This window comes from Tasmannia lanceolata, unplaced genomic scaffold, assembly GCF_043159265.1.
Source record: "Tasmannia lanceolata isolate RefF3 unplaced genomic scaffold, GAP_Taslan_0.1 ptg000007l, whole genome shotgun sequence".
Classification (NCBI taxonomy): domain Eukaryota; kingdom Viridiplantae; phylum Streptophyta; class Magnoliopsida; order Canellales; family Winteraceae; genus Tasmannia; species Tasmannia lanceolata.
This window is the reverse complement of record NW_027518684.1, coordinates 29516625-29544554: the sequence shown is the minus strand read 5'-3', so window position 1 is coordinate 29544554 and position 27930 is coordinate 29516625. Positions and strand designations below refer to the sequence as shown.

General features: G+C 40.9%; 1 protein-coding gene and 1 pseudogene across 1 annotated transcript; both read left to right on the top strand.

The window, feature by feature from the left end:
- Nucleotides 1–2142: 2142 nt before the first annotated feature.
- LOC143881210 (uncharacterized) lies at nt 2143–5577 on the top strand. Its single transcript, XM_077384206.1, has 11 exons — nt 2143–2210; nt 2287–2916; nt 3006–3158; nt 3229–3312; nt 3396–3497; nt 3583–4157; nt 4251–4338; nt 4423–4518; nt 4634–4849; nt 4926–5023; nt 5107–5577. The coding sequence occupies exons 1-11, from the start codon at nt 2208–2210 to the stop codon at nt 5255–5257; spliced, it is 2196 nt and encodes a 731-aa protein (XP_077240321.1). The 5' UTR covers nt 2143–2207; the 3' UTR covers nt 5258–5577.
- An 11633-nt stretch (nt 5578–17210) lies between these two features.
- LOC143882389 (5S ribosomal RNA) lies at nt 17211–17329 on the top strand (annotated as a pseudogene).
- Nucleotides 17330–27930: the final 10601 nt, after the last annotated feature.

The following is a 27930-nucleotide window of genomic DNA, read 5'->3' as shown; positions in this document are numbered from 1 at the left end:
GTTGGTTTAAACCCCTAATGTGTTACTAAATCTATGGTTTAAAGCCGTAAATGTTGGTTTAAACCCCTAATGTGTTACTAAATCTATGGTTTAAAGTCCTAAAGGTTGGTTTAAACCCCTAAGTTTTTACTAAATGTATGGTTTAAAGCCATAAAGGTTGGTTTAAACCCCTAATTATTTACTAAATCTTTGGTTTAAAGGCCTAAAGGTTTTTTTAAACCCCTAAATGTTCGTTTAAACCCCTAATGTTTTACTAAATTTATGGTTTAAAGCCTTAAAGGTTGGTTTAAACCCCTAAGTTTTTACTAAATGTATGGTTTAAAGCCGTAAAGGTTGGTTTAAACCCCTAATGTGTTACTAAATCTATGGTTTAAAGCCCTAAATGTTGGTTTAAACCCCTAATGTGTTACTAAATCTATGGTTTAAAGTCTTAAAGGTTGGTTTAAACCACTAAGTTTTTACTAAATGTATGGTTTAAAGCCCTAAAGGTTGCTTTAAACCCCTAATTATTTACTAAATCTTTTGTTTAAAGGCCTAAAGGTTGGTTTAAACCCCTAATTTTTTAGTAAATCTATGGTTTAAAGCCCTAAAGGTTGGTTTAAACCCCTAATGTATTACTAAATCTATGGTTTAAAGCCCTAAAGGTTGGTTTAAACCCCTAATGTTTTACTAAATCTATGGTTTAAAGCCCTAAAGGTTGGTTTAAACCCGTAATGTTTTACTAAATCTATGGTTTAAAGCCCTAAAGGTTGGTTTAAACCCCTAATGTTGTACTAAATCTTTGGTTTAAACCCCTAAATGTTGGTTTAAACCCCTAATGTTGTACTAAATCTTTGGTTTAAACCCCTAAATGTTCGTTTAAACCCCTAATATTTTACTAAATTTATTGTTTAAAGTCTTATAGGTTGGTTTAAACCCCTAATTGTTTACTAAATCTATGGTTTAAAGCCCTAAAGGTTGGTTTAAATCCCTAATTTTGTACTAAATCTATGGTTTAAAGCCCTAAAGGTTGGTTTAAACCCCTAATGTGTTACTAAATCTATGGTTTAAAGTCCTAAATGTTGGTTTAAACCCCTAAGTTTTTACTAAATGTATGGTTTAAAGCCCTAAAGGTTGCTTTAAACCCCTAATTATTTACTAAATCTTTGGTTTAAAGGCCTAAAGGTTGGTTTAAACCCCTAAGTTTTTACTAAATGTATGGTTTAAAGCCCTAATGTGTTACTAAATCTATGGTTTAAAGCCCTAAAGGTTGGTTTAAAGCCCTAATGTGTAACTAAATGTATGGTTTAAAGCCCTAAAGGTTGGTTTAAACCCCTAATGTGTTACTAAATCTATGGTTTAAAGCCCTAAAGGTTGGTTTAAACCCCTAATGTGTTACTAAATCTATGGTTTAAAGCCCTAAATGTTGGTTTAAACCCCTAATGTGTTACTAAATCTATGGTTTAAAGTCCTAAAGGTTGGTTTAAACCCCTAATGTATTACTAAATCTATGGTTTAAAGCCCTAAAGGTTGGTTTAAACCCCTAATGTTTTACTAAATCTATGGTTTAAAGCCCTAAAGGTTGGTTTAAACCCGTAATGTTTTACTAAATCTATGGTTTAAAGCCCTAAAGGTTGGTTTAAACCCCTAATGTTGTACTAAATCTTTGGTTTAAACCCCTAAATGTTGGTTTAAACCCCTTATGTTGTACTAAATCTTTGGTTTAAACCCCTAAATGTTCGTTTAAACCCCTAATATTTTACTAAATTTATTGTTTAAAGTCTTATAGGTTGGTTTAAACCCCTAATTGTTTACTAAATCTATTTTTTAAAGCCCTAAAGGTTGGTTTAAATCCCTAATTTTGTACTAAATCTATGGTTTAAAGCCCTAAAGGTTGGTTTAAACCCCTAATGTGTTACTAAATCTATGGTTTAAACCCCTAATGTGTTACTAAATCTATGGTTTAAAGTCCTAAAGGTTGGTTTAAACCCCTAATGTATTACTAAATCTATGGTTTAAAGCCCTAAAGGTTGGTTTAAACCCCTAATGTTTTACTAAATCTATGGTTTAAAGCCCTAAAGGTTGGTTTAAACCCCTTAATATTTGAGAAATCAGTTGGTTTAAAGCAGTTGTTAACTTTTTTTCACCACATTCTGTTTCAACAGGTCGAAATCTGATTTAGTGGATTTGATTCCATCTTTTCCCCCTAGTGATCATCTCATCAAACCATGGTAATGCCTCCGTTATTCTTTTAGGCCTTGTATTTTTTAAAATGTTGTATATATCTAATAATGGTTTGTTTTGCAGGCGTCTTATGCTACGTCGAGATGCTGCCCCTCTAAGTTTGACGAATTCTTCAGGTCCCTTGACTTGAGGAAAGCACATACCGATATGCTAGAGCGCGGCCCATTTGGGGCCTTGCTTAATTTGGAAGGTCTGAAATTGCACAAGGCAATTTTGACCGTCCTCGTGCGATGTTGGATACCCGAGTCAAGGGCATTTCAAATAGGTGGCATATTACTCCCCTTTGAGGTAAGGGATTTAGCATTGGCATTGGGCCTAAGCTTGGTAGGAGATAGAATACGAATAGACTGGGATTCGACAGAGGAGGTCGAAGGTTGGAGGTTTTCCGGTGCTTGGGCGAGATTTAGTGAGATTGCAGATGTTATAAGGGCGGAGTCGAGATCGGATGAGATTGCATCCGTCCACGCAACAGTGAGACATTTGTTACTGCTTCTGTGCTGCTGTGTTCTTTTTGCCCGAGCTGACCCTGTGGATCACAGGACAAAATCCTGCCTCTTCCCTTACTTAGGAGCAGAGGCCGTGGGAAGAATTGCTTGGGCATACCCTGTGTACGACTTCCTGGTAGACTCATTGGATTCATATTCGAAAAACGGGAAGACAGGATATATCACCGGATGCGCTATTGTGCTACAGGTGAAGAGTACATATATTATATACATGATTACTCTTTTGTAAGTTTGGTTTTTTCTTCTCTAAAGGTTGACTGTCTGTCTTCATTCCAGGTGTGGCTCTTTGAGCATACTACCTTGTGGGCACCTTCAGCACCAGATGCACATCCACGCCTATTAAAGTGGATCACAGGGATCGATACAAGGCGGACTGACCATGCAGCCTTTATCAGACAGATCCGTGATGGGAGGCTAAAGAAGACCCAGGTAAGACCTAGAGCGTCTGTACTCCCCTAGTACTCACTTCTTGTAACCGAGATTAACTATTTGATTTCAGGTTGTGAGGTGCCTACTACCTCTTCCTCGAGAAGAGGGCCTGCTATCTTTCACGGCAGATGAGGCTGATACTGTGATGGGAGAGGTAACGAAAATGACTCTCTTTCTTGCATAGGGTCGTTATATTCAAGTTATCTAAATTTTCTGTATTGTTGATACATTTATAAGAAAGAAGCTTCTGCGACCGCCCCAACAGTTGAGGAATGCCTCCAAGACATTCGGATTTTAGAGGAAGAAACGATAGCGTCTCTGAGTGATATGTTACGTAAGGTACTGAATTTTAAGTCTATATTCAATTACTATATAGTACATTCTCTGAGTGATATGTTAATAATTTTCCATTTCCACTTTTCAGAGGAGCATACCTTTTAAGGGGAGGACAGGGAGAAAAAGACATGTTGATAGGGAAGTGAAGGAAGACCATGTGTCTATAAGCAAGGCTGATTTTGATTTGTTAGTGGAGAGGGTTAGAGACCTTGAAAGGAGGTCAGTACGACATGAAAATGAAATAGCCGAGCTTAAGAGGATCATTGCCTCGGGTGGAATGGAGGCCGAATCACAGGATGAAGGAAAGGGGGAGATGATGGAAGGGGATGACGGAGGGGTGGCCGAATCGCAGGATGAAGGAAAGGGGGAGATGATGGGACGGGATGACGGAGGGGTGGTAGTCATCCCCAGCCACGATTCGTTGGAGGAGGAAATAAAACGGAATGTCATTTCCATCCCCGACAGTCCACTGAAACCTGTGGCAAAAGTGATTTGGAGTATTGAGAGAGGAGTGAGGCTGCGTTTGAGGAAAACTAAACCCTCTAAACATACTACTACGCCGTATATGGCTTTCGGGACTAAGAAGGTCAATGATAAAGCATTGCTGGTGGCAGACCCGCAATGCCATCGGTTGCTCCCAAAGCTTCTTGCGCTTCCCCCAAGGTAAATTGGATTTAAGCCCTTTTCCAAAACTATCATTTGTAAATCCTAAACTATCTAGCCTTTGTAAATCCTAAACTATCAGGTGTTTTGCAGCGAACGAGTTATACAGGTCAACGACGACTTCCTGTGTGCTGAGGACTTGGTTATCCTTAACAACCCCAATGAGTGGTTAAGTTCTCCGGTAAATAATTTGGTTATTTATGCTAAAGCTGAATTCTTTCACCATCGATATTTGTCTCAAATCTCTATATGTTATTTTATGTAGATTATGAATGTATACGCCGAATATCTAAACGTTCGGGACGAAAATAAAAGAAAGCCTGCAGAAAGAGCCTGTGTGGCCATTAGTACCTTCCTCTTTGTAAGAATAGATAGTTTTTCATTCCCAATCACAAGTTATTTTTTAGAGGTGGTTGTTCACAAGGTTTGAATTTGTTTTCGTCACTCCATTAACTTCTCTTGTATTATGTTTTTAGGATTGTCTAACTAACAAAGAGTACACTGGCGGAGATAGTCTTATGAAGTATGTGAAACGATTAAACGACTACCCGCCGGATACCCTAAAAAGAGTCTTATTCCCGCTGCATGTCCCTAACCATTGGATTCTCCTGGTCCTCGATATGGTGGATGAGAAGTTCTACATCTTCAACTCCTTGCGAGACCAGATCTACTATAGAGATGTTCTACCATTGGTGAGTTCGCGTCCCACTTTCCTTCGTTATATTTCAATGTATATAAAATCCTTAGCTTGTATGGATTGTTTTATAGATACGATACCTTGAACGGCTATACATAAGTATGTGGGACTTCGATGTAAGCAAGTTTAGAGTGGTGGAAGTCGAGAAGAGGCCCTTACAACTCAACAGGTAATAAAGTTCACTTAAAATCAGTTTGGAAGTTTAAATTTATTGTGGAAGAGCGTGGTCGATGATGTGTTGTTGTTTTGCAGCAATGATTGCGGGCTGTTTGTGCTTAAGGAGATGGACTGCCTTGCACGTGACGTTCCGCCTGAGTTCAGTCAGGCAGATATAGCGCTGATGAGACGACAATTGTTTGAGGATTTCTTAGAAGGCCGGTGTGGCACGGTTCTGAACTTGTAGGAGTTCATGAACAGGCAGGCTTGGCGAGGTTGAATTCCATTTGAAATGTAGGTTTGTAAGAAAAAATATCCTTGTAATGTTTATATGTGGGTAAAGGCTCGGAAGAATTCGAAATCGTTTTTGATATCAACATTGTATTTGGTTTGTCTTTTTCTACCAACCAGCAGAAAATGCTGTTGTAAATAAGATAGGCTGTACACGGATATGTAAGTGGTACACATTCCAACACGAAAACATGTCATCTCTGTTGTTCTATATGTGGATCTTATCAAATACATGGATGATGGTTTTTACTCTATAAATTTGTTTTAGATTTTGAGATCCAATGTAAGCCGAAAGTTGATTACTTCAGTCGGTAATAAATTTGTGACCAATAATCAGTTTTGATCCCAGAATTCCGTGGCCAAAAAAAAATTCGTCGGAACCTTACTGCGGAATTCCGAAAAATGATTCGGAATTCCGACTTCGGAATTCCGAATTATTTCTCGGAATTCCGCAGTACCCATATCCCAAACGTCGACATTCGAGTTGCGTACTGCGGAATTCCGCTCTATTTTTCTCGGAATTCCGCACTAGCCGAAATGAGAAAAAAATGTCGCGGAATTCCGCATGTTTTTTTCGGAATTCCGAGTTTCGGAACAGGCGCGCATAAAGAGTGGACCGACTCGTTTTTCTCATTTTTGTTTCTCCCTTTTTCTCCTCCATCTCATTTTGTTTTTTATTTTTTTTCCCCTAAATCCACCATCCATACTCCCTCCATCCTCGATCCTCTTCTTCCTTACGAAACCCTACATTCCTCTCCTAAACCCTACCCACACCATTTTTCTTGAAACCCTTTCCTCTTTCTCTCATTTTTCCATCTTTTAGGTGTCCCTTCCTCTTCTTTTCCCCAATCTCTCCTCTCCATCCTACATGCAACCCGTTTTTCTTCCTTCTCCCCCCTTCTTTCGTCATATTCTTCCATTTAGGGCTTCAAATCCCTCTTTTTCTCTCTTTTCTTTCCTTCTCTTCAAACCCTAATTTTCCAACCATGCCTAGAACGAAAAATCCTAAGTTTGGCCGTTCCTCCGGCGGCCGAGACGATGAAGGACCATCAAGAAAGAGAGCCAAGGCTAAAGCTCCGCTTCGGGAAACTGAGTTTATTTCCGATTCATACTTCTCCTCCGCCCAAGCCAAGAAGACATGGCCAAAACTGGCTAATCGGGGCATCCTCACCGGCCGATTCATTGAGCCCGACGTTCTCCACCATTTCGACCTTCAAGCGCGATTTGATGCCGTTGGGTGGACCCAATTTCTTCATCTCAACGAGCTTGTCTACCCTCGGTTAGTTCGTCTTTTCTATACCAATCTCACTATCACTCCCTCTTACTTCGGAATTGAATCTCGTGTCAAGAACACCCCCATCAAACTCAATATTCATCAACTTGCTGAGATTCTCGCAATTAGTTCCGACGGCTTTGACCATTACTTTTGGCCAAGCAATGGAATCCATTCCCTCCCAGATCTTGATCACGACACTGTGTTTGGCCGAATTACGAAGCACTATCGGCCCAACATGCTTGTGCAAACTTCTCACCTCATACCCGTGGCCAAAATGCTTCATAACTTCATGTTCAACAACTTCACCCCACGCGGTGGCATGACCGATGCCATCCGACCCCTTGAGGCATACATCATATATTGCATCCTTGAGGGTCGCCGGCTTTGTCTACCATACATCATCTTTCGCTTCATGTTCCAGACTCTTTCTCGACATCGCGCCTCATTGCCGTATGGCATGCTCCTTACCTGTGTATTTCGCCACTTCGGTATCACTCTGGAGAGTGAGGCAACCGACACTCCCACCGCTCCTTTTGATGATCGGACCTTCCGGCGCATGGCACTTGCGAATCAAGAAGTTGCCGTTGACCCTGATGAAGAAGTTGCCGTAGACCCTGATGAAGAAGAAGACGAGGACGCTCCGGACACTGAGGCCCCTGCGGCGCCCTATGCCTCTTCGGATTTGTCTCAGGGTTTCGCAGCCATGCAGGAGGCCCTTGAGCGATCTATGACCACACAGTTTGAGCGGCTCACTACCCATGTTGACACAGAGATGTCTACGCGTTTCCAATCGCTCTCGACTCACGTTGACGCCCAGTTCTCTACCCTTTATCAGTACCTCACCGGTGGTCCGTCGAGTAAGCACCCGGGCAATTCCTCTTCTTATCCGCCACCACCTCCTCCAGACCAGTAGATGGATGCAGTTATTTGCTGATGGCTCAATTTTTTTGGTCCGACTCCTTTGCTATATTGTGAGTCTCTTTCTGGATGTTTTGGGCTGTATTAGCTTTATATTTCTACAGCTGCTATATGATGGTTGGATATTTTTGGAGCTTTATATTTCTACAGCTGCTATATGATGGTTGGATATTTTTGGAGCTTTATATAGCTTTATACTTTTTGACAGTGAGTGTGCTTGATCAAGGATACCCATTTTAGGCAGAACAAAACTTGCATTCATAATTGCCCCCATCTGCAAATGGCATGAAAGTAGCATCTAAAATTAAACCTGTGTTGCAAACTTCATTAATCAACCATTTTGTACGTACAAATTGAAGGCTGTACATTATAGGGTATCAAACAGTAAAATTTCTCAAAAATAGACTACACATAATTCTAGGCCATTCCCATATAACTTCATAATCTTCAGATGAATCCAAACTTCTGAATTGCGCAGTGCTTCATTGGTCCTTAGACCAGAAGTTTTCGATAAAGCATTAGATGACGACCCTCCAAACAGTTTCTATCAACGAAATCCAAGTCCCTTCAATTCAAATGATCCGAAAAATAGAACAAAAGAATCCTACTTAAAAGAACGGAGGCGGGCGGGATAGGACGGGCCTGCAATCAAATTTAGTAGAATAGTTTCAAGATGGGGCACGGATTGTATTGAGGATCATAATATAAGAGTAAACAGAAGTTCAAAAATTACATACCAATTTTCCATTGCTGCGGAAGGCCCGATTGTGACCACGTTTGGTTGAGGAGTTACGATGGGCGGATTCTTGCACGATCTCTTATTATGTCCAAGTTGACGGCAAATACCGCACTTATGGTGCACTCCTCTTTGCATCCCTCTCTCCGTTCTCACTTTTTTCGGTCGGCCTGGCTGTCGTCTTGATTTTGGCGGCAATACCAACGGCAAAGGATGGGTACACTCCGGCCATTGCGATCGGTCTAACGTGGGATAAATTGCTCCATCGTAAGTCCTCCGATACGTATCGGCATGATACCATTCCCCGCAGTAACTGTATGGGTCTCGTTGGTCCAGTCCCATGGCTGCTATTGCATGGGAGCACGGCATTCCCATCGTTTGAAACAAACGACACGTACATGTTTTCTTTTCTAAGTCCACCTCATCAACGTGGTACTTGGACTTCACCTCATATACGGTCCAACCACACTGGTGCGCCATATAAGCACCTGCTAGAATACATTGTTCGGCCAACCAGTCTTCCGCGTTTGGGGTCAAACGAGTCGTCCACTTCGTACCTGCCTTCTGACGGTACTGAAAGAAGTCAGATAGTTTCCATCTTGTCTGTTCCACAAGTGCTGCAATAGGCAGCTCCCTTGCGCCCTTTAAAAGTGCATTGAAGCTCTCAGCCGCGTTAGTTGTCAGCACGTTATATCTACAACCTTCAAAATAAGAGCTGGCCCAATTTTGTTTAGGAATCTCCGATATCCATTTCTCTGCACTTTTACTCATGGTTTTAATACTCTCCATCGCATCCTTAAAAACACCCTCCCTTAGGGAATATGCAGCATTCATAAAAAGTTTCCGCAGATCTTCACTCTTAAATTTTCCATGGAAGTTGGCACTGAGGTGGTGGATGCAATAGAAATGGTACGACCCTGGGAGAGCTTCCGCTACGGCTCTAGGCAACCCCTTCATCCGGTCAGACCCAATCGTGATGACATCTCGTCCTGCCGAAATGAAATTCTGACGGAACAAATGCAAAAACCATACCCAGCTTTCATACGTCTCGGCCTCGACTACTGCAAGTGCCAGCGGGAATAACCCATTGTTGCCATCTATCGCAGTTGCGGCTAGTAGAGTCCCCATGTACTTCCCCCGCAGATGGGTCCCATCAATTAGGGCGAGGGGCCTAACTGTTCGATTGAACGCACTAATGCTAGGGCCAAATGACCAAAAGAAACGCCCAAATGTATCATCCCCTCTTGGCCGCAGGTCTCGAGTTCGGCACAACTGCACTACTGTGCCAGGATTCCTTCTTACCAACTCATCAGCATATGCAGGCAGGATGCGATATGACGCTTCGGCATTCCCACACATAATTTCCTGTATGATCATCTTTGCCATGTGGGCTTTTCGATACGACATTGTTATACTCCAGTGGGCCTTGATGTACCGTCTTATCATAGGAGCCCTAACATCTTCTGGGCTTTCGAATAAGGCTAGAGAGCACTCAGCAGCCCACTTTGCTGTGGCCATGGGATGATCGTTCCCTTTCATTGTGCTTGAGCATGTGTGCTGAGGGATAAATGTTTTTACCTTAACATAATATGTATAAGTGGTCCCTGTGATACGCCATGGGCATGTACGATCCTTGCATCTAACGCCGTACTTTGTGGGATTTGTCTCTTGTGGGACAAACACAAACCGATGCCGGATTGCGTACTCTGTGACTTTCTTCTGAAAGACTTTAAGATTTGGGAAGATTGCCCCGACCGTGAAATCCTCAGGTCCCACGATCACATTTACTTCATCACCCCCTACAACCATTTCATCCGCTTCCATCGGCTGCCTTATATTGGTATTTCCCAAAGCATCGCCTACATAATTACTAGGTTCATCCTCCTCCTCATGACCCAATTCATCATCGTGACCGAAGTCCTCTTCATCATAACGGAATTCCTCTTCATCATAACCGAAGTCGTCTTCATCATAACCGAAGTCCTCTTCATCGTCGTCATTACTGCCATCGTTCGGTCGAACCAAATCAATATCATGAATATCACCTCCAAAATCCCTACAGAAGTCCCAATCGTTTATGCCTGGTTGGCTTTTCTCAAAGTCGGTCTCAATCGCGCCGGTCTCATTCAAAGTGGGATCTTCAAAATCCTGATTCAAGTCCACTTCATACCTGCAGATCGGTAGCCAATTAAAGTTAAAGTAATTGATGATCCAATGAAAGGAATGAATATTAATCGCACCCAACGTTCAATACTATAATTTACCGATGTATGGTATGAATACCGCCAAGCGTTCTTTTCTCTTTTCGACCAACGGCCGTTACAATCGGTGATGCAGAAACCACGGGGACAGTACTAATATTCGGCCTCGAAGCCTCTGCAAATGAGGAAGGAATCGTAGGCTCCGGAGAATTGTTCCCTCCGAATCTGAACTCTTTAGTTACATATAGGCTCACAGTGTTAATGACCGTACTATCAAAGAGCATCATTACTAGATCAAGGTCGTTGTCATCTCGAATATCATATAAGATGATATGAGATGAGTCGAAAACATATCGACACTTTATAAATAGAGAAACGTCACTTCTATTGGTCCCAATTTTCCTATGAATTAGATTCTCAAAATCTCTATATTTTGCTCTCCGACCAACAATAAGAGGCAACATCTTGCCGCCCACGTATTCAAATGATAGCACATCCTTTAGAGTGCCGTCGATGTGTAAGACAAAAGAAGCCCTTCGTTCCTCTCTCCTGTAAAGACAAAATTAAACACTTATTAGAAGTTGTTTAATGCAATTTAAATGTGCTAAAAATGGAAATAGAGGAGAATGGAAAGGGAACTACATACCTTTTCATGGAAGGGAGGTTAGTATTGGTGCAATGCAATAGAATGATACTTTGGAGTGAACCAGTCGAATGGTGGTTTATGCCCCTACAAAGGAAGCAATGGAATGGGGTGTAAACAAATAATGTGTGAGGAATTATTGATTTAAACCATTCATATTTGAAAAATGAGGGGTTTTCTCAACTGAGTTCTAAATTATTAGGCGTGTAAACCAATGATATCCCACACATTATTGGTTTAAACAATTGATTGTTCAAACTTTAGGGTTGTAAACCAATAATCTGTGAGAAATTATTGATTTAAACCATTGATATTTGAAAATTTAGAGGTTTTCTCAACTGAGTTATAAAATATTAATGGTTTAAACGAATGATATCTCACACATTATTGGTTTAAACAATTGATTGTTCAAATTTTAGGGTTGTAAACCAACAATCTGTGAGAAATTATTGATTTAAACCATTGATATTTGAAAATTTAGAGGTTTTCTCAACTGTGTTATAAAATATTAGTGGTTTAAACCAATGATATCCCACACATTATTGGTTTAAACAATTGATTGTTCAAACTTTAGGGTTGTAAAGCAATAATCTGTGAGAAATTATTGATTTAAACCATTGATATTTGAAAAATTAGAGGTTTTCTCAACTGTGTTATAAAATATTAGTGGTTTAAACCAATGATATCTCACACATTATTGGTTTAAACAATTGATTGTTCAAATAATCTGTGACAAATTATTTCAAAAATTAGCTGTTTTCTCAACTGAGTTGTAAAATATTAGGTGTTTAAACCAATGATATCTCAACTTTTTACAAACTGTAGGTTTAAACCATTGATTTTGCAGAAATTACGAATTTTCCAATTGATTTTCTACAAAATTGTGGTTTAAACCATGCAGATTATGGGTTTCAAAATATACTTCTGACAAACTATTGCTTTAAACCATCTCTTAAACCATTGATCTTTGAAAAATGAGAAAATATATTAAGGGTTTTTAAAAAACGATTTTTCACAAATATTGATTTAAACCATTTTTTCCAAAACTCTATTGGGTTTTACCTATTGATCTTTGACAAAAGAGAAGGAGAAAGTCACGGTGAGGCCATTTCCGAAAAAAAAAAACCCATCTCAAAAAAATAAACTCACAGTCAGAGGGGTACCAGCCTCTTTTGTGCCGGTGGCGGGGAGAGAGAGGACCGGCGAGAGAGGTAGAGAAGACCGCCGAGAAGACCGCCGGAGAAGACCGCCGGAGAAGACCGCCGGAGAGGGAGAGAGAGGTGGGTGGGTAAAGTGCTTTGCTTTTCTGAATTTGTAATTTTCAACAGCTGAAAGTAATCATCATAGTTCTGTTGATTTGATAGGGGAGAGAGAGGGAGAGAGAGAGGGGGAGAGGGAGAGAGAAGAAAAACGTATGTAAGGAAGGGTATTCTCGTCAAAGTCACTCAATATTAGTCATTTTCAAATCTCCCCTCTGGACACGTCATTATCATAATAAAGGCCTTTTTTTTGGTCATTTTCTCTTTAATAATCTATCAATAAAAAAAAGAAAAAGAGGGACATTTTATAGGTTTATTTGTCATATTTACTGCCTAACTATATATCATGATTTAAATAGAGCAGTGATATTGCATCCCTTACCACATTCCAAACCGGTCTCTCTCTCTCTCTCTCTCTCTCCCCGACATGAACGGCCAACAATTAATTTGTTTAAATCTTTGAGCAAGGTAGGCCCCCTTTGTTTTTCAAAATGAATTGTTCGGCCCACGCCATAGGATGATCCAAACAGTCCTTTTGACGGGCCACATCATAAATAAGTTTTGTCCTAAAAAATAATTTCCACAGGACGATCGTAGCCCTCCGATCTAAAGAGAACATTAAGGCCCAACTGTAGGCCTCACACATAATTTTCAAAATGAAGCATACGGTCCACACCATAGGATGATCCAAACCTTCCATTTGATGGGCCGCAATGTAAATAGGTTGTGCCCCCAAAATCATTTCCATATGATGATCGCAACTCTCCGGTCTATAAGGTTTCCGTAATATGCAGTTTCACGTTAGATTGGAGGGCTACAATCATCCTGTGGAAATGAGATTTTGGGGCGCAACCTATTTACGTTGTGGCCGGCCCATCAAATGGACGGTTTGGATCATCCTATGGTGTGGGCCGTATGCTTCATTTTGAAAAATATGGGTGGGGCCTACCTTGTTCAAAGATTTCAACAAATTATTTGTTAGGCCCAACAACGTGGTGTGTGTGTGAGAGAGAAACAGAGAGAGGTTTGGACTGTTGTACACGCTGTGACCTTCAAATAGTTTGGCAAAACGAATTGTCCTTTTGCTAATCACAAGGATTTCAGCTTCATGACAAGTGCACTAGAAGTCAAAAAGAGGGAGCTCCAATTGTCATGCCAAATTTGACTTAGAAATGGAGCTCTCTTTTCATATTGAATGCAACCAACTCCCACTAAAAACCCTTGGCCGGACTAATATGGAAAGTTCAAACGGCCAAAGGTGGTCTGCTACTGCCGGAAAATAGATCTTAAATCACTGCCAATTCAATTGTTTATTAACTTTTGACACAATAATGATACATTAATTCTGGATATATTACCTATAAATTACCAAACTATAGACAATTAATCAATGGTAATGATATTGGCACTGCCATGTTTTTGTTGGGATTCCACGCTAAAGCTAAAGATCCCACATCGGAATAGTGAATGGATGTGGATGTACTTATAAGGGAATGGCCACCCTCCTAGCTTTTAAAGGGTGAGTTCTACCCAGGGTCCCAACAGTTTTGATAATCATGTGAATTGACGTCATCTTTTTATTTAACTGTAAAAAAAAAAAAAAGGTTAACACAATTCCTCTGGCGATGAATCAACAATTCGAATTGCTTTTTTTGCGTCTAGATATCATTATATACATCGTGAAAACGTATGCTTTGTAAGGAGCTTGTACAGTTTGGGAAAAGCACTTAGAGACAATTCAAATAGAAAAGACAAGATGAATTCGCTTCATTATCATTCCATTGGGCCCGCAAACGTTTTAAAGATCATTGTTCCCAAACAACCAATTTTAGAAATTTAAAATGACGATGAGTGTCAATATCAAACCGAGGGAGTGCATGCATTATCCATCTGAAGACATTCTTCTTTATATCTGTCAGTTTGCTATAGATTAAGAGGAGGAGATGAGAGATTTATGAGTTAAAAAGAAGATTGTGTGTTCCAAAGCTGTTGAGAAAACCATGAATAAATTTTGGGTTTTGTTAAGGGCACTCGTTAAGGTGCATTGGGAAAGGAATTTTACACATGTTTTTGATAAAAATGACTCAAAAATACTTGTAAAATTCTCAAACGATATGAAAATTGATTGGAAAATTCCTTTCCCACTGCACCTTAACGAGTGGCCTATGGCACTCGTTAACAAAACCCATAAATTTTATATCCCGTGATAATCTTTTGTAATCCCGTGACTTTCTCATTCATTTGCGTGAGAGATTGTTCGTTTTAGGTAGTGAGAGATGATATTTACAAGTTCGGTGTATAACCATTTTCACAGATTACTGACGGGCAGAGGAATGGTACACAACTACACACCGTGTTGTGGTATATGCAAGTTCATTCATCTATTTGTAAACAAATACATTTAATGAGGGATATGATATTTTCACTCCCTGCATTAGGCGCACACTCTTCTTATAACGTGATTTGACGTGAAAAGTGGGCAACTTTAACGCGTTTAGACGTCAAATCAAGTTATAAGGGGGCGCATAAGTAATGCGGGGGTGGGGGGTGAAAATATCATCGCCCTTAATGAGGGGGTGGAAATACCATCGCCCTTAATGAGGGGATGGAAATGTGGCATTCTATGACGTAAGGTAAGAAGATAGATGCCTCCTGTACGAGATAAGGAAAATTCTAAATAATATGCAGCGTTCTTCAAAAGGTAGCCTAGAAAACAAAATATCAGTTTTGAGGAAGTTCCCATGAACCTTCTATTAAATTGTAAAGAGCCTACTATTTTAAAATCCTAAACAAGAATGCATTAGGAAAATACTCTTCAATAATATATGTGGGGATTTGATAGGCAATTTCGCAGAAAGCCATTTTACGACTCACTTTTGCTGGAGAGAACAACCACCTCAGATTAATTGGATGAATAAGACAAAATCAACTAAAAAGTTAGCCAGTGAGGCTATAATCTCCGGTAAAAGTGTGCTGATAAATGGCTTTCCGCAAAATTGCCTAGCAAATCTCATATATCATAGTCACAACTCTCAAGGTTGTTGAGACAAGGAATACAAGACGAACTACACCAAGTAAAAGCATGGGTTTTCTTTGTAAGGTGATAGGAAAAGAGAATGGCTAGGAAGACACGCCTACCTTGGTTTGAGACACAAAGGGCCGACAACACCTCACTATTGCACCACGTATTAAATTCGTTGACAAGAAAAGCATTGTCTTTTTATAAAGTGATTAATATTCCCTTATCGGCTAAACTAGTTGCACTCCCGTGTGATGCACGGGGCGTATCCGTTGAGATAGAGAGAATGAGAAGTGTCGTTTGGGTTTTGACTCTTGCTTAAGAATATAAAAAGTATTTGATTAAGGCATTAGGAATTGTGTCATATAATTTGGAAATAGTAACTTTTCTGAATTCCTTGCGGTATTATCCTTAAAATAAGACATTTTTTAAATAAGGAAATGCAAGCGCTTTTAAATCTTGGGGTGCCACGTGGCGACACAATATCGATAATTTATTGATTAAGGCATTAGGAAACGTGCCATGTAATTTGGAAAGAGTAACTTTTGAAATTCCTTGAGGTATTATCCTTAAAAAAAAGACATTTTTTAAATAAAGGAATGAAAGCGTTTTTAAATTTCGGAGTGCCACGTGGGGGTGACATGTGATGACACCCCAGCTTACCACATTCAGTTTTATAGATACAACATTCAGCTTTATAGATATAGATAGATAGATATGGTAGCATTAAGAGGGCTCTTTTAGATGACCTTAGCATTTTCATTTTATTTTAAGGAGGAGGTGCTAAATCTGCACCGCCAATAAGATAATTCGCACCTCTTATAACATGAATTGTGGCAGACTTTTAACGCTTTTTGAATTTTGACGTCGAATCACTTTAAAAGGGGTGCGAATTATCCTACAGGGGTTGTGAATTTATCATCACCCTTATTCTAGGGAAATGACAATTGCGTTCCTTTCCATTACTTGGGATACCAAGCTAGTGTATCTATGACTGTAAAGGGACTAATGTACTTCACATTTGAAGGAATTAAGTGACTTGAACAATGCAGCTGGGTGTCCCAAGTGATGAAAAGGAGCGCATTTATCATTTCCCTTATTTTATACTTTTCTTATTAACTATTAAAGGCAATTTTATATGGTGTGCGGCTGTACAGTCCAATATTTTTTCAAAACAAGTATTATACGGCCCACTTCATAGGATGATCCAAACTGTTCATTTGTTGGGCCACAACGTAAATATGTTTTGCCTCCAAAAGTATTTCCATAGAATGATCCTAACCCTCCAATCTGTAGAGGTTTACATAATGAGTAGTTCCTCTATAGATCAGAGGGTTAGGATCATTCTATGGAAATACTTTTGGGGGCAAATTTACGTTGTTGCCCAACAAATGAACGGTTTGGATCATCATATGAACGGGGATGTACAGTACCTTTTGAAAAATATTGGATTATATACGCCACACACCATATAAAATCTCCTATTAAAGACCCGTTTTCTTTCTATAAAATGATAAATATACTGCTGGTAAATGTGACTTGTAGCAATAAAATGGTCTCTTTTAGATGTCCTGAACATTTTCTATTTATTTTATACTTTATAATGAAATATTAAAGGAGATTTTATATGGTGCCCGAGGGGGCATGCTCGTGTAAGAGGCACCACCTTGATTTTTATCCAACAAAACAACCTCTTAAAAACTATGCTGCTGTTGGATCAAATATCAAGGGCAGACGTCCATTGTACCCCTTACACGATCATGCTTGAGCGGGCACCATATAATTTCTAATGTTAAAGAACTCTTGTCTTTTTATAAAATTATAAAGGGGACAATTTCAATAATTATTTCGAATACAAGGTGCAATCATACCAGCACAAATGCAATAGATCCCATCAGAACCACGAAGTTAAGCGTGCTTGGGCGAGAACCGTGCTAGGATGGGTGACTTCCTGGGAAGTCCTCGTGTTGCACCTGTCACTTTAAAACCCGTATAGTTTTGGCTCTTTGGCTTAAAGTCTTGGGTATGCTTCCCAGAGACGAGAGTTCGAATTCTCTGAGCTTATCCGATGCGCGTGCCCACCCAAGTCATAAAAAAAAAAAAAAATTTATTTCGAATACATTTCAAATATTTTTAAAACACTAGATGTTAATCCAACATCTGATCATCTATATATATTATATAGAGTTAAGTAAAGCTACACATACGTGTAGTTAACTTAGCTACACTGATGGCTTCAAATATAGTGGGCCCACATTGTTTGGGTGATCCAAACCATTCATTTGATAGGCCCTCACATTGATAGGGTATGCCTAAAAAATCAGCTCCATTGGATGATCCCAAGCCTTCAAACTGTGGAGGCAAATATGGACAGATTTGTGAAGGTTTTTACACATCCATTTTTGCCTCCACAAATCATAGGGTTGGGATGATCTTATGGAGCTGATTTTTTGGGCACACCCTATCTATGTGAGGGCCCATCAAAGGAATGGTTTGGATCACCCAAACAATGTGGGGCCCACTGTATTTTAAGCCGTAGGTGTAGCTAAGTTAGCTACAAGTATGTGTAGCTACACTTTTCTAATATATATATATATATATATATATATATATATATGAGAATAGTATTCATGCGCAGCTGCTCAGATAGCTTATTTGAGCAGCTGCTTCAAAAACTCATGTGACCCACATTTTTTGGGTGATCCAAAGCATTCATTTGGAAGGCCCTTCCATGGATAGGGTGTGTACCAAAAATCAGCCCTATAGGATCATTCTAACCCAATCAAAGGTAGAGGGGAAAATGAAAAGATACTGTTTCTGACCATTTTTTCCCTCCACAAATGACAGGGTTAGGATGATCCTAAAGGTCTCATTTTTTGTACACACCCTATCCATGGAAGGGCCTTCCAAATGAATGCTTTGGATCACCCAAAAAATGTGGGGCCACATGACTTTTTGAAGCAGCTGCTCAGATAAGCTATCTGAGCAGCTGTGCAGGAACACTTCTCTCTCTCTCTCTCTCTCTCTCTCTCTCTCTATATATATATATATATATATATATATATATATATATATATATATATATATGAGGAAACTGTTGGTGAGCTAGCTTGCCCAATCACATGGGTCCCACATTTTGGGGAGTGATCCAAACCATTCATTTGCAAGGCCTTATCATAGATAGGGGGTGTACCAAAAATCAGCTCCATAGGATCATCCTAACCCCTCCATTTGTGGAGGACAAAAATGGACAGACACAAATCTGCCCCATTTTTGTCCTCCACAAATGGAGGGGTTAGGATGATCCTATGGAGCTGATTTTTGGTACACCCCCCATCTATGTAAGGGACTTTCAAATGAATGGTTTGGATCATCCTAACAAAGTGGGCCCCCATGTGATTGGGCAAGCTAGCTCACCATAAGTTTGGTTAAGCTCACCAACAGTTTCCTCTATCTATATATATATATATATATTGGAGACTACACCCGAATTTTTTTCTCCTATGATAGTATCTAACCTATGAGGAATGCTAGACTCACCAAAACAACAAGGAAAGGGCGCCCTCATTGGTCAAAACTGCTTTATGGCACTTATGACAGTGATTTTCTGCGCATCCTAAATTGGTTTTGACCAAAGAGGGCGCCCTTTCCCTGTTATTTTGCAAGGGCTCCTGTGAGTCTAGCATTCCTCACATATTTGTAAGATTTTGCAATGTCCCTAAGGCTCTCTTATGCAGTGTTTTTATATGATGAATGGCCTTATTGTCTATTATTTTTCAAAAAGCACCATACGGCCAACACATAGGATGATGCAAACTGTCCATTAGATGGGCCACAACCTAAATAGGTTGTGCCCCAAAAGTCATTTCCATAGGTTGATACTAACCCTCCGATCAATAGAGGAACTGCACATTAGAGGCTTGATACTAATCCTGTATAGATCATGGGGTTAGGATCAACCTATGAAAATGATTCTTGGGGCACAACCTAAATGTGGCCCATCTAATGGACGGTTTGGATCATCCTATAGTAGTGTCCGTACCTACTTTTTGAAAAATAATAGACTATAACTATACTGCCTTTCATCGTATAAAAAACTCATCTTATCCATATGTTATCCTTTTGTATAAGATAGGGCGTTGAGAAACCACAAAGAGATATATGTCATTCCAAATATTCCAATTACAAGTGGCCCCTACAAGACCTCCCTCTTAGTCGTTTTCTCACCCTTCCTTTCATATGTCACGCGACTTCTCTTTGTCCTTTTCAGAATCTTTGAATATCTTATGCTCTGTTCATCTTCTACTCACAACTCCTTTCACACGGCAATTTCAATTACGCTTTTTACTACGTATGGATTAATGGGTCCTTTTCTTTTGAGAGTCCGAAATGAAAGCGTTGACTCTGGAGTCATCGAAGACTTTAAGGCCCATGGGCCACAACCGGGTAGCTTTTGGCCCACAAACAGACATTGTAAAGACTTAAATAGCTTGTCTGGTCAACTATCTATCGGTCCAGCTAAGGGTGTCCGTTTTGAATCTTTGGATCCGCCATAAACGACACCTACAAAATGGTCCAAGACAGGAACGGCTTGACCACATTGAAACAGATCGAGACATGTCCACTAAGGCATAGTGGGCCCTACATTCGAACGATCCGGACCGTTCATTTGAAAGGCAATCTTCCGAATCTCTCAATAACTCAAAAATAATCCGTCATGCAATCGTAACACCCTATGATTGTATTTGGATTGCTGGAATCAAGTGCTATAGAATCCGAATCTGATTTCCATTCTACCTGTATCTGGCATTAAAATTAAAAAAGGAATGGAATCAAGGGGGTGGAACAGTCATCGGGGCGGAATTAGAGATGGTAAAAATGTCGGAATCTATTTCCCACACCAAAAGGTGGTTTTCTGATTCTACGCGGCCAGAATGAAATTTTTCTTAGAATTTTTTGAATTAAAATTTATATTCAGTTATTTTCTCATTCTTTCCTGATTCTAATAATCCAAACACAACCTATACCTTTTTTTGCCATGAAATTGTGCCCTACTGAAACATTTTTGTGGGTATGTAAGCTGAGGTTTGGCGGGAACCCCTACCGGTTTATTAAATGGAAAGAAAGATGATATAATTAAGTATGAAAACCAACATCTCTATTGTTGAGACACACTAGTTGGGAAAACCTAAGGACTCAAATGATCCAAAAATACTAGGACCTACGAGCAAACCAATGGAGAAGAAACAGATATAGAGCTTTCAATGTTAATGCATTACTGGATTTGAATGTTAATTGACAAGATATAGGCACGACGGGCGGATCTGAACTTTATTCACTGGATCGATATCCTAAGGTCCGAAATTATTTTGGTTGTGACTTAGATTTAGCCACAAAATCCGATTGAGTGTCATAGACCCTAGTGGAGGGCTCTATTGTGTTAACATACATGGTTATTCTATAAAGAAATAAACGGAACAATACTTATAGGATAATAATATCACCACTATCAGATATTGATAATGTCACTACTCTTTTTTTGTTTTACATTTTTCCGACAGGGTTGTGATACCATCTTTGAATAGTGAAACAACCATAAAAAAGACTAATTACAAAGTGTTTAAGCAAAGTTAATTGTGTCATTACTGATGGAGGATGAAAAAAAAACAACTAATGAGTTGTCGACACGTGGCCCCGGAAGGGTCCACCACGAATTCGACACCTGTCGAGGGGTAATCCGGTAATTACCTGAGAGTAGGTAAACCTAAACCCACAGAAGGACCGACACCTGTCCTGGGGTAGGTAATCCAACTACCCCAGGCGTCCCTCTATAAAAGGTCTTTCAAGGCTCAAAGTAAGGGGTAATGACTTCTAAGCAACCACTCTGAAATTTGTGGCTCTGCACTCCTGCTCATACTGACTTGAGTGTCGAAGGGCCCGTCCGGAGCAACGACTCCGGGTTGGTCTTCCGACCTCGTGCGCTCTTGTGCAGGACTCACCTCCTTCACTTCGGCTCCTCGGGTCCTCCAGCTCAGCTCTTACGTCACTGCCGTATCTGTTACCGATTTTAAGCCTAACAGATTGGCGCCATCCGTGGGACTCGAACTAAAAGCTATTCAAATCCCCTATACAAAATGGCAAGGCGGAAGAGTGCTCGGGTACCAACTGCACGAACTACCCGAGCTTTAGTACCTCGCGGGGTTCGAAGTGACTGAATCGCCTCGCAGGTAGTAGCTCCCTCTGCAACAGCAGAGCAGAGCCCGGCTCATTCGGAACACCTCAATCCCACTCCCACTCTGGATCAAGTGCAAGCTCTCTTTCAACAGATGAATGCTCTTGTCGATCAATACCAACATCTGATCCAAGCGCCTCCCTAGCATCCCCTAGAGGCCCCACGACCTGTACAGGAAAGGTCGAGCGCCCACACCGGAGGTCACGATCTCGCTCCGCGCAAAAGCACCAAGCCAAGGAAGACCGTGCGCCGCAAGAAAGATCCCGGCATCATCGAAGGAGTCCGGAAAGTCATTCCGGCTCTGCTGCGAGCCCCTCAGTAGAGAAAAATAAATCACTGGCCCGAACAGACCAGAGGGCTGATCCAATGCTACGGAGGATAGAAGAGATAGACTACCGTATAGAAGAGCTGGCAAAGGATCAAGGCCGGCCCGCTGCGAAGACGTACTCAAGCAAACCTCCGTTAACCGATAATGTTATGAACGCACCAGCACCCAGAGGGTTCAAAATGCCGACGGTTCCACAATATGACGGAACCACCGACCCTGTGGACCACCTGGAGACGTTCAGGACTGTGATACTCCTCCACGGCGCCTCCGATGGATTCCTCTACAGGGCATTCCCGACCACACTAACCGGTGCAGCCCGGGACTGGTACTCGAGGATCAAGCCGAACTCCATTAGCAACTTTGAGGACTTTGGGGACGACCTGGTCCGCCATTTTATGAGCAGCCGGAGGCCAAGGAAAACAACATCATCCTTGATGGCCTTGCGGCAGGAGGATAATGAACCTCTGAAAACATTCGTCAGCCGTTTCAATAGAGAGGCTATTCAAGTGCCGAATTTGGATCCATCAGCCGCCATGAATGAGCTCCTCGCAGGCGCCAAATCCAACGATTTCCGCCGATGTGGACCCCAATCCGAGATACAGGTGAGGGAACGTGTCCCTAACACCCTTCGGATCATCCACGTGAATGGAGAGCTCTCCCAAGGAACTCTCAAAACGGATGCCACCCTCATAGCATAGCACGAGTGGCGATATAAAAAGAAAGAGATATGTCTCGATCCGGAGCCAAGGCTCGAAACCGAGACATACCTGAAATAAACTCAGAGTCGTCATCCATGGATACGCCATGGAACCTCAAAATCAAATCCTCTGTGCAATGGATAACCAGAAATATATATGGGTTCGTGCTTGGTTACGAATGGAGAAGGTCTGAGAGCACCTCCAATTCGTCCGAGTGCAAGCAGTTGGTCTCTTATGCCATTTATTATTAACTTCAAAGAAGTTTGGGTAAAAATCATGTGAAATGGGAACAATCCTCAGGAGTCGTCTACCTAAGTATGCATTTCCTGAGGATAAAGTAATAAGCACACATAAAATAAAATGAAAGATGTGTCACCTAAGCATAGCTAGGTTATGAGTGACATGCCTAATGGGTGTCTAAGTTTTGATGGACGAACACATGCAAGCTACAGCTAAAGGTATAAGATCAGTACAAGAAAGTAAGAAAACACATCAAAATATGTAATAACAACATAACAAATCCTAAGACTCTAAATTATTAGCCCGAGTCTTCTGATGGTCTGGTATTCACCCAAAGAAGCCTACGTATCTCCGCCTCCATGAGAATCAAGGCAACGTAGTTCTTCACGCCTATTCTAAGCTATGATGCCTAAGACACATAGACCTCTATCCTAGACTCGATCTAAAAGACCGGATTAGTTATTAAAGCTTCTTGTATGATTATTTAAATTTCAGTGAATTGTGGATTTTAGGACACTCTATATGCCCTAACTAAATGCAGATTAGCCTTAAGCTAATGCAGGTGGCTCCTACAACCTATGTGTAACTAGGCTGTGTTTCCTAAAGAAAACAAAGGGTAGACTAACGTATCATACTCTAGTCATCACTCGGCAATGTGGATCGCCGACTGACCGGACGGAGGCGCTCCTATAACTCTAGGACAGACCCCTAACTCTAAAACAAGCACACAACAAACAAACAAACAAACAACCTATCAAAAGAAACCCCTAACTCCAAAACTCTCTATCTAGGAGAAAGTCCTAACTCTAGAGGAAGATCTTTTGAAAAAAAAATTTTAAGGTTGCTTATTCAAAAAGATTTAAAAATCTATTTACAAAAGTTTGGCTGGACTTGGGATATAAATCTCAAGCTGCACTACGTACCTCGTGGAAGATGATCAAGCCAACGTAGTTCGAAACAAACTCTCCTAATTAAAACCTAACGATCCCAAAAGATTTAAGGTTTTTAATATTTTTCAAGTGTTTTTGACATTTTTAAAGTTTTCAAATGTTTTTTGAGTTTCGAATTTCTGATGTTTTTGGATTTTAAAATATTCCAATGCTTTTGGATTCTTAAATGTTTTCACCCTTCAAGGAAACACGTAAGCATAACCACAAACTAGGGGAAAGCCCTAAATCAAAAGGGGAAACCCCGAACAAACAACAAGCGTCTCAAAGAGACGAACCACAACACGTAAAGAAGTGTCCAAAGAACAGAGAAAACGAATCTAAGATCTCAAACAAGCAAAGCTCTAATAAGACTGAGTTAGTCTCTAATCAAAGAAGAACGACAACAACACTAAAGAGAAAATCCCAACTAAAAACACTACCAAAAGCAAAGGTAATGAGTCAAAGACTCTCGAATAACACTCCTAAAAGAACAAATGAGTCAAAGACTCTCTAACAATACCAACTAAAAGATGAGTGAGTCAAAGACTCTCTAATAATAATCACTAAAGAAGACAAATGAGCCAAAGGCTCTCTAATACTACAACTTAAAGAAGGAATGAGTCAATGACTCTCTAAAAGGAGCTGCTCCAACATAAGGCTGGGTAAGCCTTCTAAAAATGGAAACCCTCTAAATGAGACAAGGCTTGTCTCCAAATAGGGGCTCTATAAATGAGGCAAGGCATGCCTCCTATGGGTATACTCCCTACCAAACTAAAGCGACCTCCCTAAGGGTAGGTCCAAAATGAAGCTTGTCTCCAAAAGAGAACTACCTCAATGAGACAGAGTGTGTCTCATAGCACGAAACTCGCTAATAAGACCACAATGGTCTCTTAAATGAGGAAGAGAAATTACTACTTAAAGGTTTCTAAAAGAGTAGAGAAGTTTCTAAATAAAAGAGGGGAAGCTCTACTAAGACTGAGCAAGTCCCCTAAAATAATGGGCTTGGGCTAGCGCCTTCATCGCCCTTGTAAAGAACGGGTTTCTAATGTACAAGGGATACACACCTAAAAGACTGGGCAAGTATTTTAAGTAAAAGAGGGGAGTGCTACTTGGACTGAGCAAGTCCCCTAATGATGGGCTTGGGCTAGCGCCTTCATCGCCCTCTCAACCATAAGAGGAATAAGATACTCCAAAGATTCAACAAGCCTTCTAAAAAAAATGATATAAGAATTCCTCCGGAAGAAGAAAGAAAATCAACACCCTTCTCTCTCTATATATATCCATCATTGCAAAAAATTACTTCTCTCTAGATAACATCTTATACATATACGGGCAGACAAACGCTATTCAAATGCTGGAAATCATTCAGAAATCATTGAACCGGAACACATGGCTAAGTGAAAATTTTAAACTTTAACAATCAAATAATGGATGGTAAAGCGCTTGTAACTATCACTTTTAGAACATGATTACCATAGACCATGGAACCCATCCATTCCAACATATATAGAGAGATAAAGCATCATATGGTAACCGCTTAACATGTGAGAGCATTTATGTAACCCGAACAACCATGAAACACAATCGCCACAACCAAGTAAAACTACCTCAGTGAACTGATTACCCATGCCTAATGAAATCTTGAAACACTTTTTAGCACTAATTTCCCATCTAATAGAAGCCTGGACTACAAAATATAGAAGCTACACCACCATATAAGCATAAAAAACTGCTATGAAAAATATAATCAAAATGTCATTTAGAGTCTGATTTGGCTCATCAATTTCATCCACATAGAACACCGAAATAATAGAGCTCCATTACCCTTGCAACAAATTGCTTAGATTAGCCCAGGGCACTAAAATAGGCCTCAACTGAACATCAAGACACCCATTGGTATCAAGGAATCACGAAATTAAAGAAATTCATACTAAAAAAATTGGCATCAGATCCCTTTAGACCAATGGATAATTCCTCAAATCTCCTAGAAATTCAATGAATATTCTGATGATGGGAAAATAATGGGCAAAGAAAAGAACAGATGCATTCTAGACCAGATGTAATCTCCATGCTATTTGCTAATTAAAGTCAAAGAAAGGAAGAATTACCTAAGTCATTGCTCGGAATTGTGCCGGAGAATGACTCGCTGATGTCGTGAAGAATCGCTGATTCCGAGATTATCCTCTTCACATTTTGCGGCCACCCAAGAATCCAAAGCTATAGCAGGGACAATTTAAAATTGCCGGGGAAGACAATCGGATCCGGCAGGTTATGGCCGGAGCTAATTTTTGCCGGCCTTCCTCTTCTTTTTATTCTCTGCAATTTCCCCAAAATGAGAGCCATAAATCCCCTTTTCTAACTCAGATCTACTGCAATTTCATTCTATTGAAACCCTAAAAACCAATCCTCTTATTCTTCTCTCTACCTCTTCCAATCTCTATTCCCAACCCTACTTCTTCTATCTCCTTCTTCCTCTTAAAATTGGTTGTGGGATGGATCTGTTGGAGGTTGGAGGCGAAAAGGTGGAGAAGATGATTGCCAGAAGGAGTGGGTTAATCGGAGATCGATCGGAGAAGAAATGGGAAGAGATTGAAGGAGAAGAAATAAGATTAGTTGATAATGGAGTCGATGCTGGGCCGGATCTCCGTAGGATTGCCACTGGAAGAGCCACCGGAGAAGATGAAGAAGGAGACAAGATCCAGATTCTCTCTCTCTCTCTCTCTCTCTCTCTCTCTCTGTGTGTGTGTGTGTCTCTCTCTCTCTCTCTCTCTCTCTCTCTTTTTCTTCTCTCTTCTCAGATCTGAGATGATCTGAGATAGCAATGGTCGTCTGGAGCTTGCCCGGAGCTCCGATGAGGATGATCGGAAGAGAAAACTCGAGAAATGGAAGTAGGGTTTAGATCTTAGAGTTTTAGAAAAAGAAACTAGAAGTAATGGTTGTTGTGATGAAGGTGGGCAAAAGTGGCTAACAATGATAGGATGGATTAAGGATCGACCGGATTCCGGTCGGATCTCACTGGAGAAGACGATCGGGAAAAGGGAAAATGGGTTTTTCTCTCAGATCTCTTCTCTCTCTCTTTCTGTAAAAATGAGAAAATGAGCTCCTCCTTTTTTTTTCGCTGCTTTTTTTTAATATATCATTTGGAGGCTGCAGATATTGGCACACCCCAATTGATGGGCGCACCAAAACTGATGGGCGCGCGAAGTTGACTCGGCCTTGAACGGGCTGATTCACCTCCTTTTCTACAAAAAATGATATATATGCCTCCCTTTTTCCTTGGACAACCCCCGACTTGACTAATCCATCCCCCTTCCGGATTCGCATCACTCTCATTGTTTCGGTTTGCTGGCTAAGTGAATGAGCTCGGATCTCGACGAAATTTTGTGAGGATCTGGACGGGACCATAATCTATGCTGGGGTTAAATTTGGGGCACCCATTCACTCATTGGACGGGGTTTTGCACAATCAACACGAACTTGGGTCCGGTCAAAATGGGGTGTCTACAGCCGATCAGTTGCTCGCCAAAACCCACACTCACTGGCGGATCTGATGGCAGGGGCCGAGGAATATATAGCCGTGGAGGAGACTCTAGCGGCCTTAGACTCAAACCGGAGGAGAACCTCCGAAGAAAAGAACCCTACTAAGCAGCGTAGGGATGATAAGGCCCCCAGAAAAGAGAGGTCCCCCCAAAGGAGGGAGGAAAACTTTACCCCTCTCAACACCTCTCAGAGACACATACTGGCCGCAATCCGAGGAGAAGAATTCGTAAGGTGGCCGACCAGAATGATCTCCAAGGGAAACAAGAGAGACAAGTCAAAGTATTGTCGGTTCCACAGGGACCACGGGCACGACACAGACGAGTGCTGGCAGCTCAAGGAAGAAATCGAGCTGCTGATTGGTCGGGGGTACTTGAAAAAGTATGTCAAAGATGGCGACCACAGAAGAGAGCGCAGGGAGAAGAGTCTCCAGGGCCAGAGCCCCCGACGGTTACAGCCGCCCCATGCGCGGAATCAATCTCCCCCGCCATCCAGTTCACAGCCATAGGTGCGCCGATCCTAGCCCAAGGGGGTCATCAACACAATTATGGGCGGGCCGGCAGCCGGAGGCACATCATCTGCTGCTCGAAAAGCCTACGCACGCCGAGTCAATG

What these genes read in the sequence shown, in the direction of transcription:
- LOC143881210 (XM_077384206.1), top strand. An exon ending in GATGCGCTATTGTGCTACAG is followed by an intron (nt 2,917 to 3,005) that starts GTGAAGAGTACA and finishes TCTTCATTCCAG; the next exon opens with GTGTGGCTCTTTGAGCATAC. An exon ending in AGGCCCTTACAACTCAACAG is followed by an intron (nt 5,024 to 5,106) that starts GTAATAAAGTTC and finishes GTTGTTTTGCAG; the next exon opens with CAATGATTGCGGGCTGTTTG.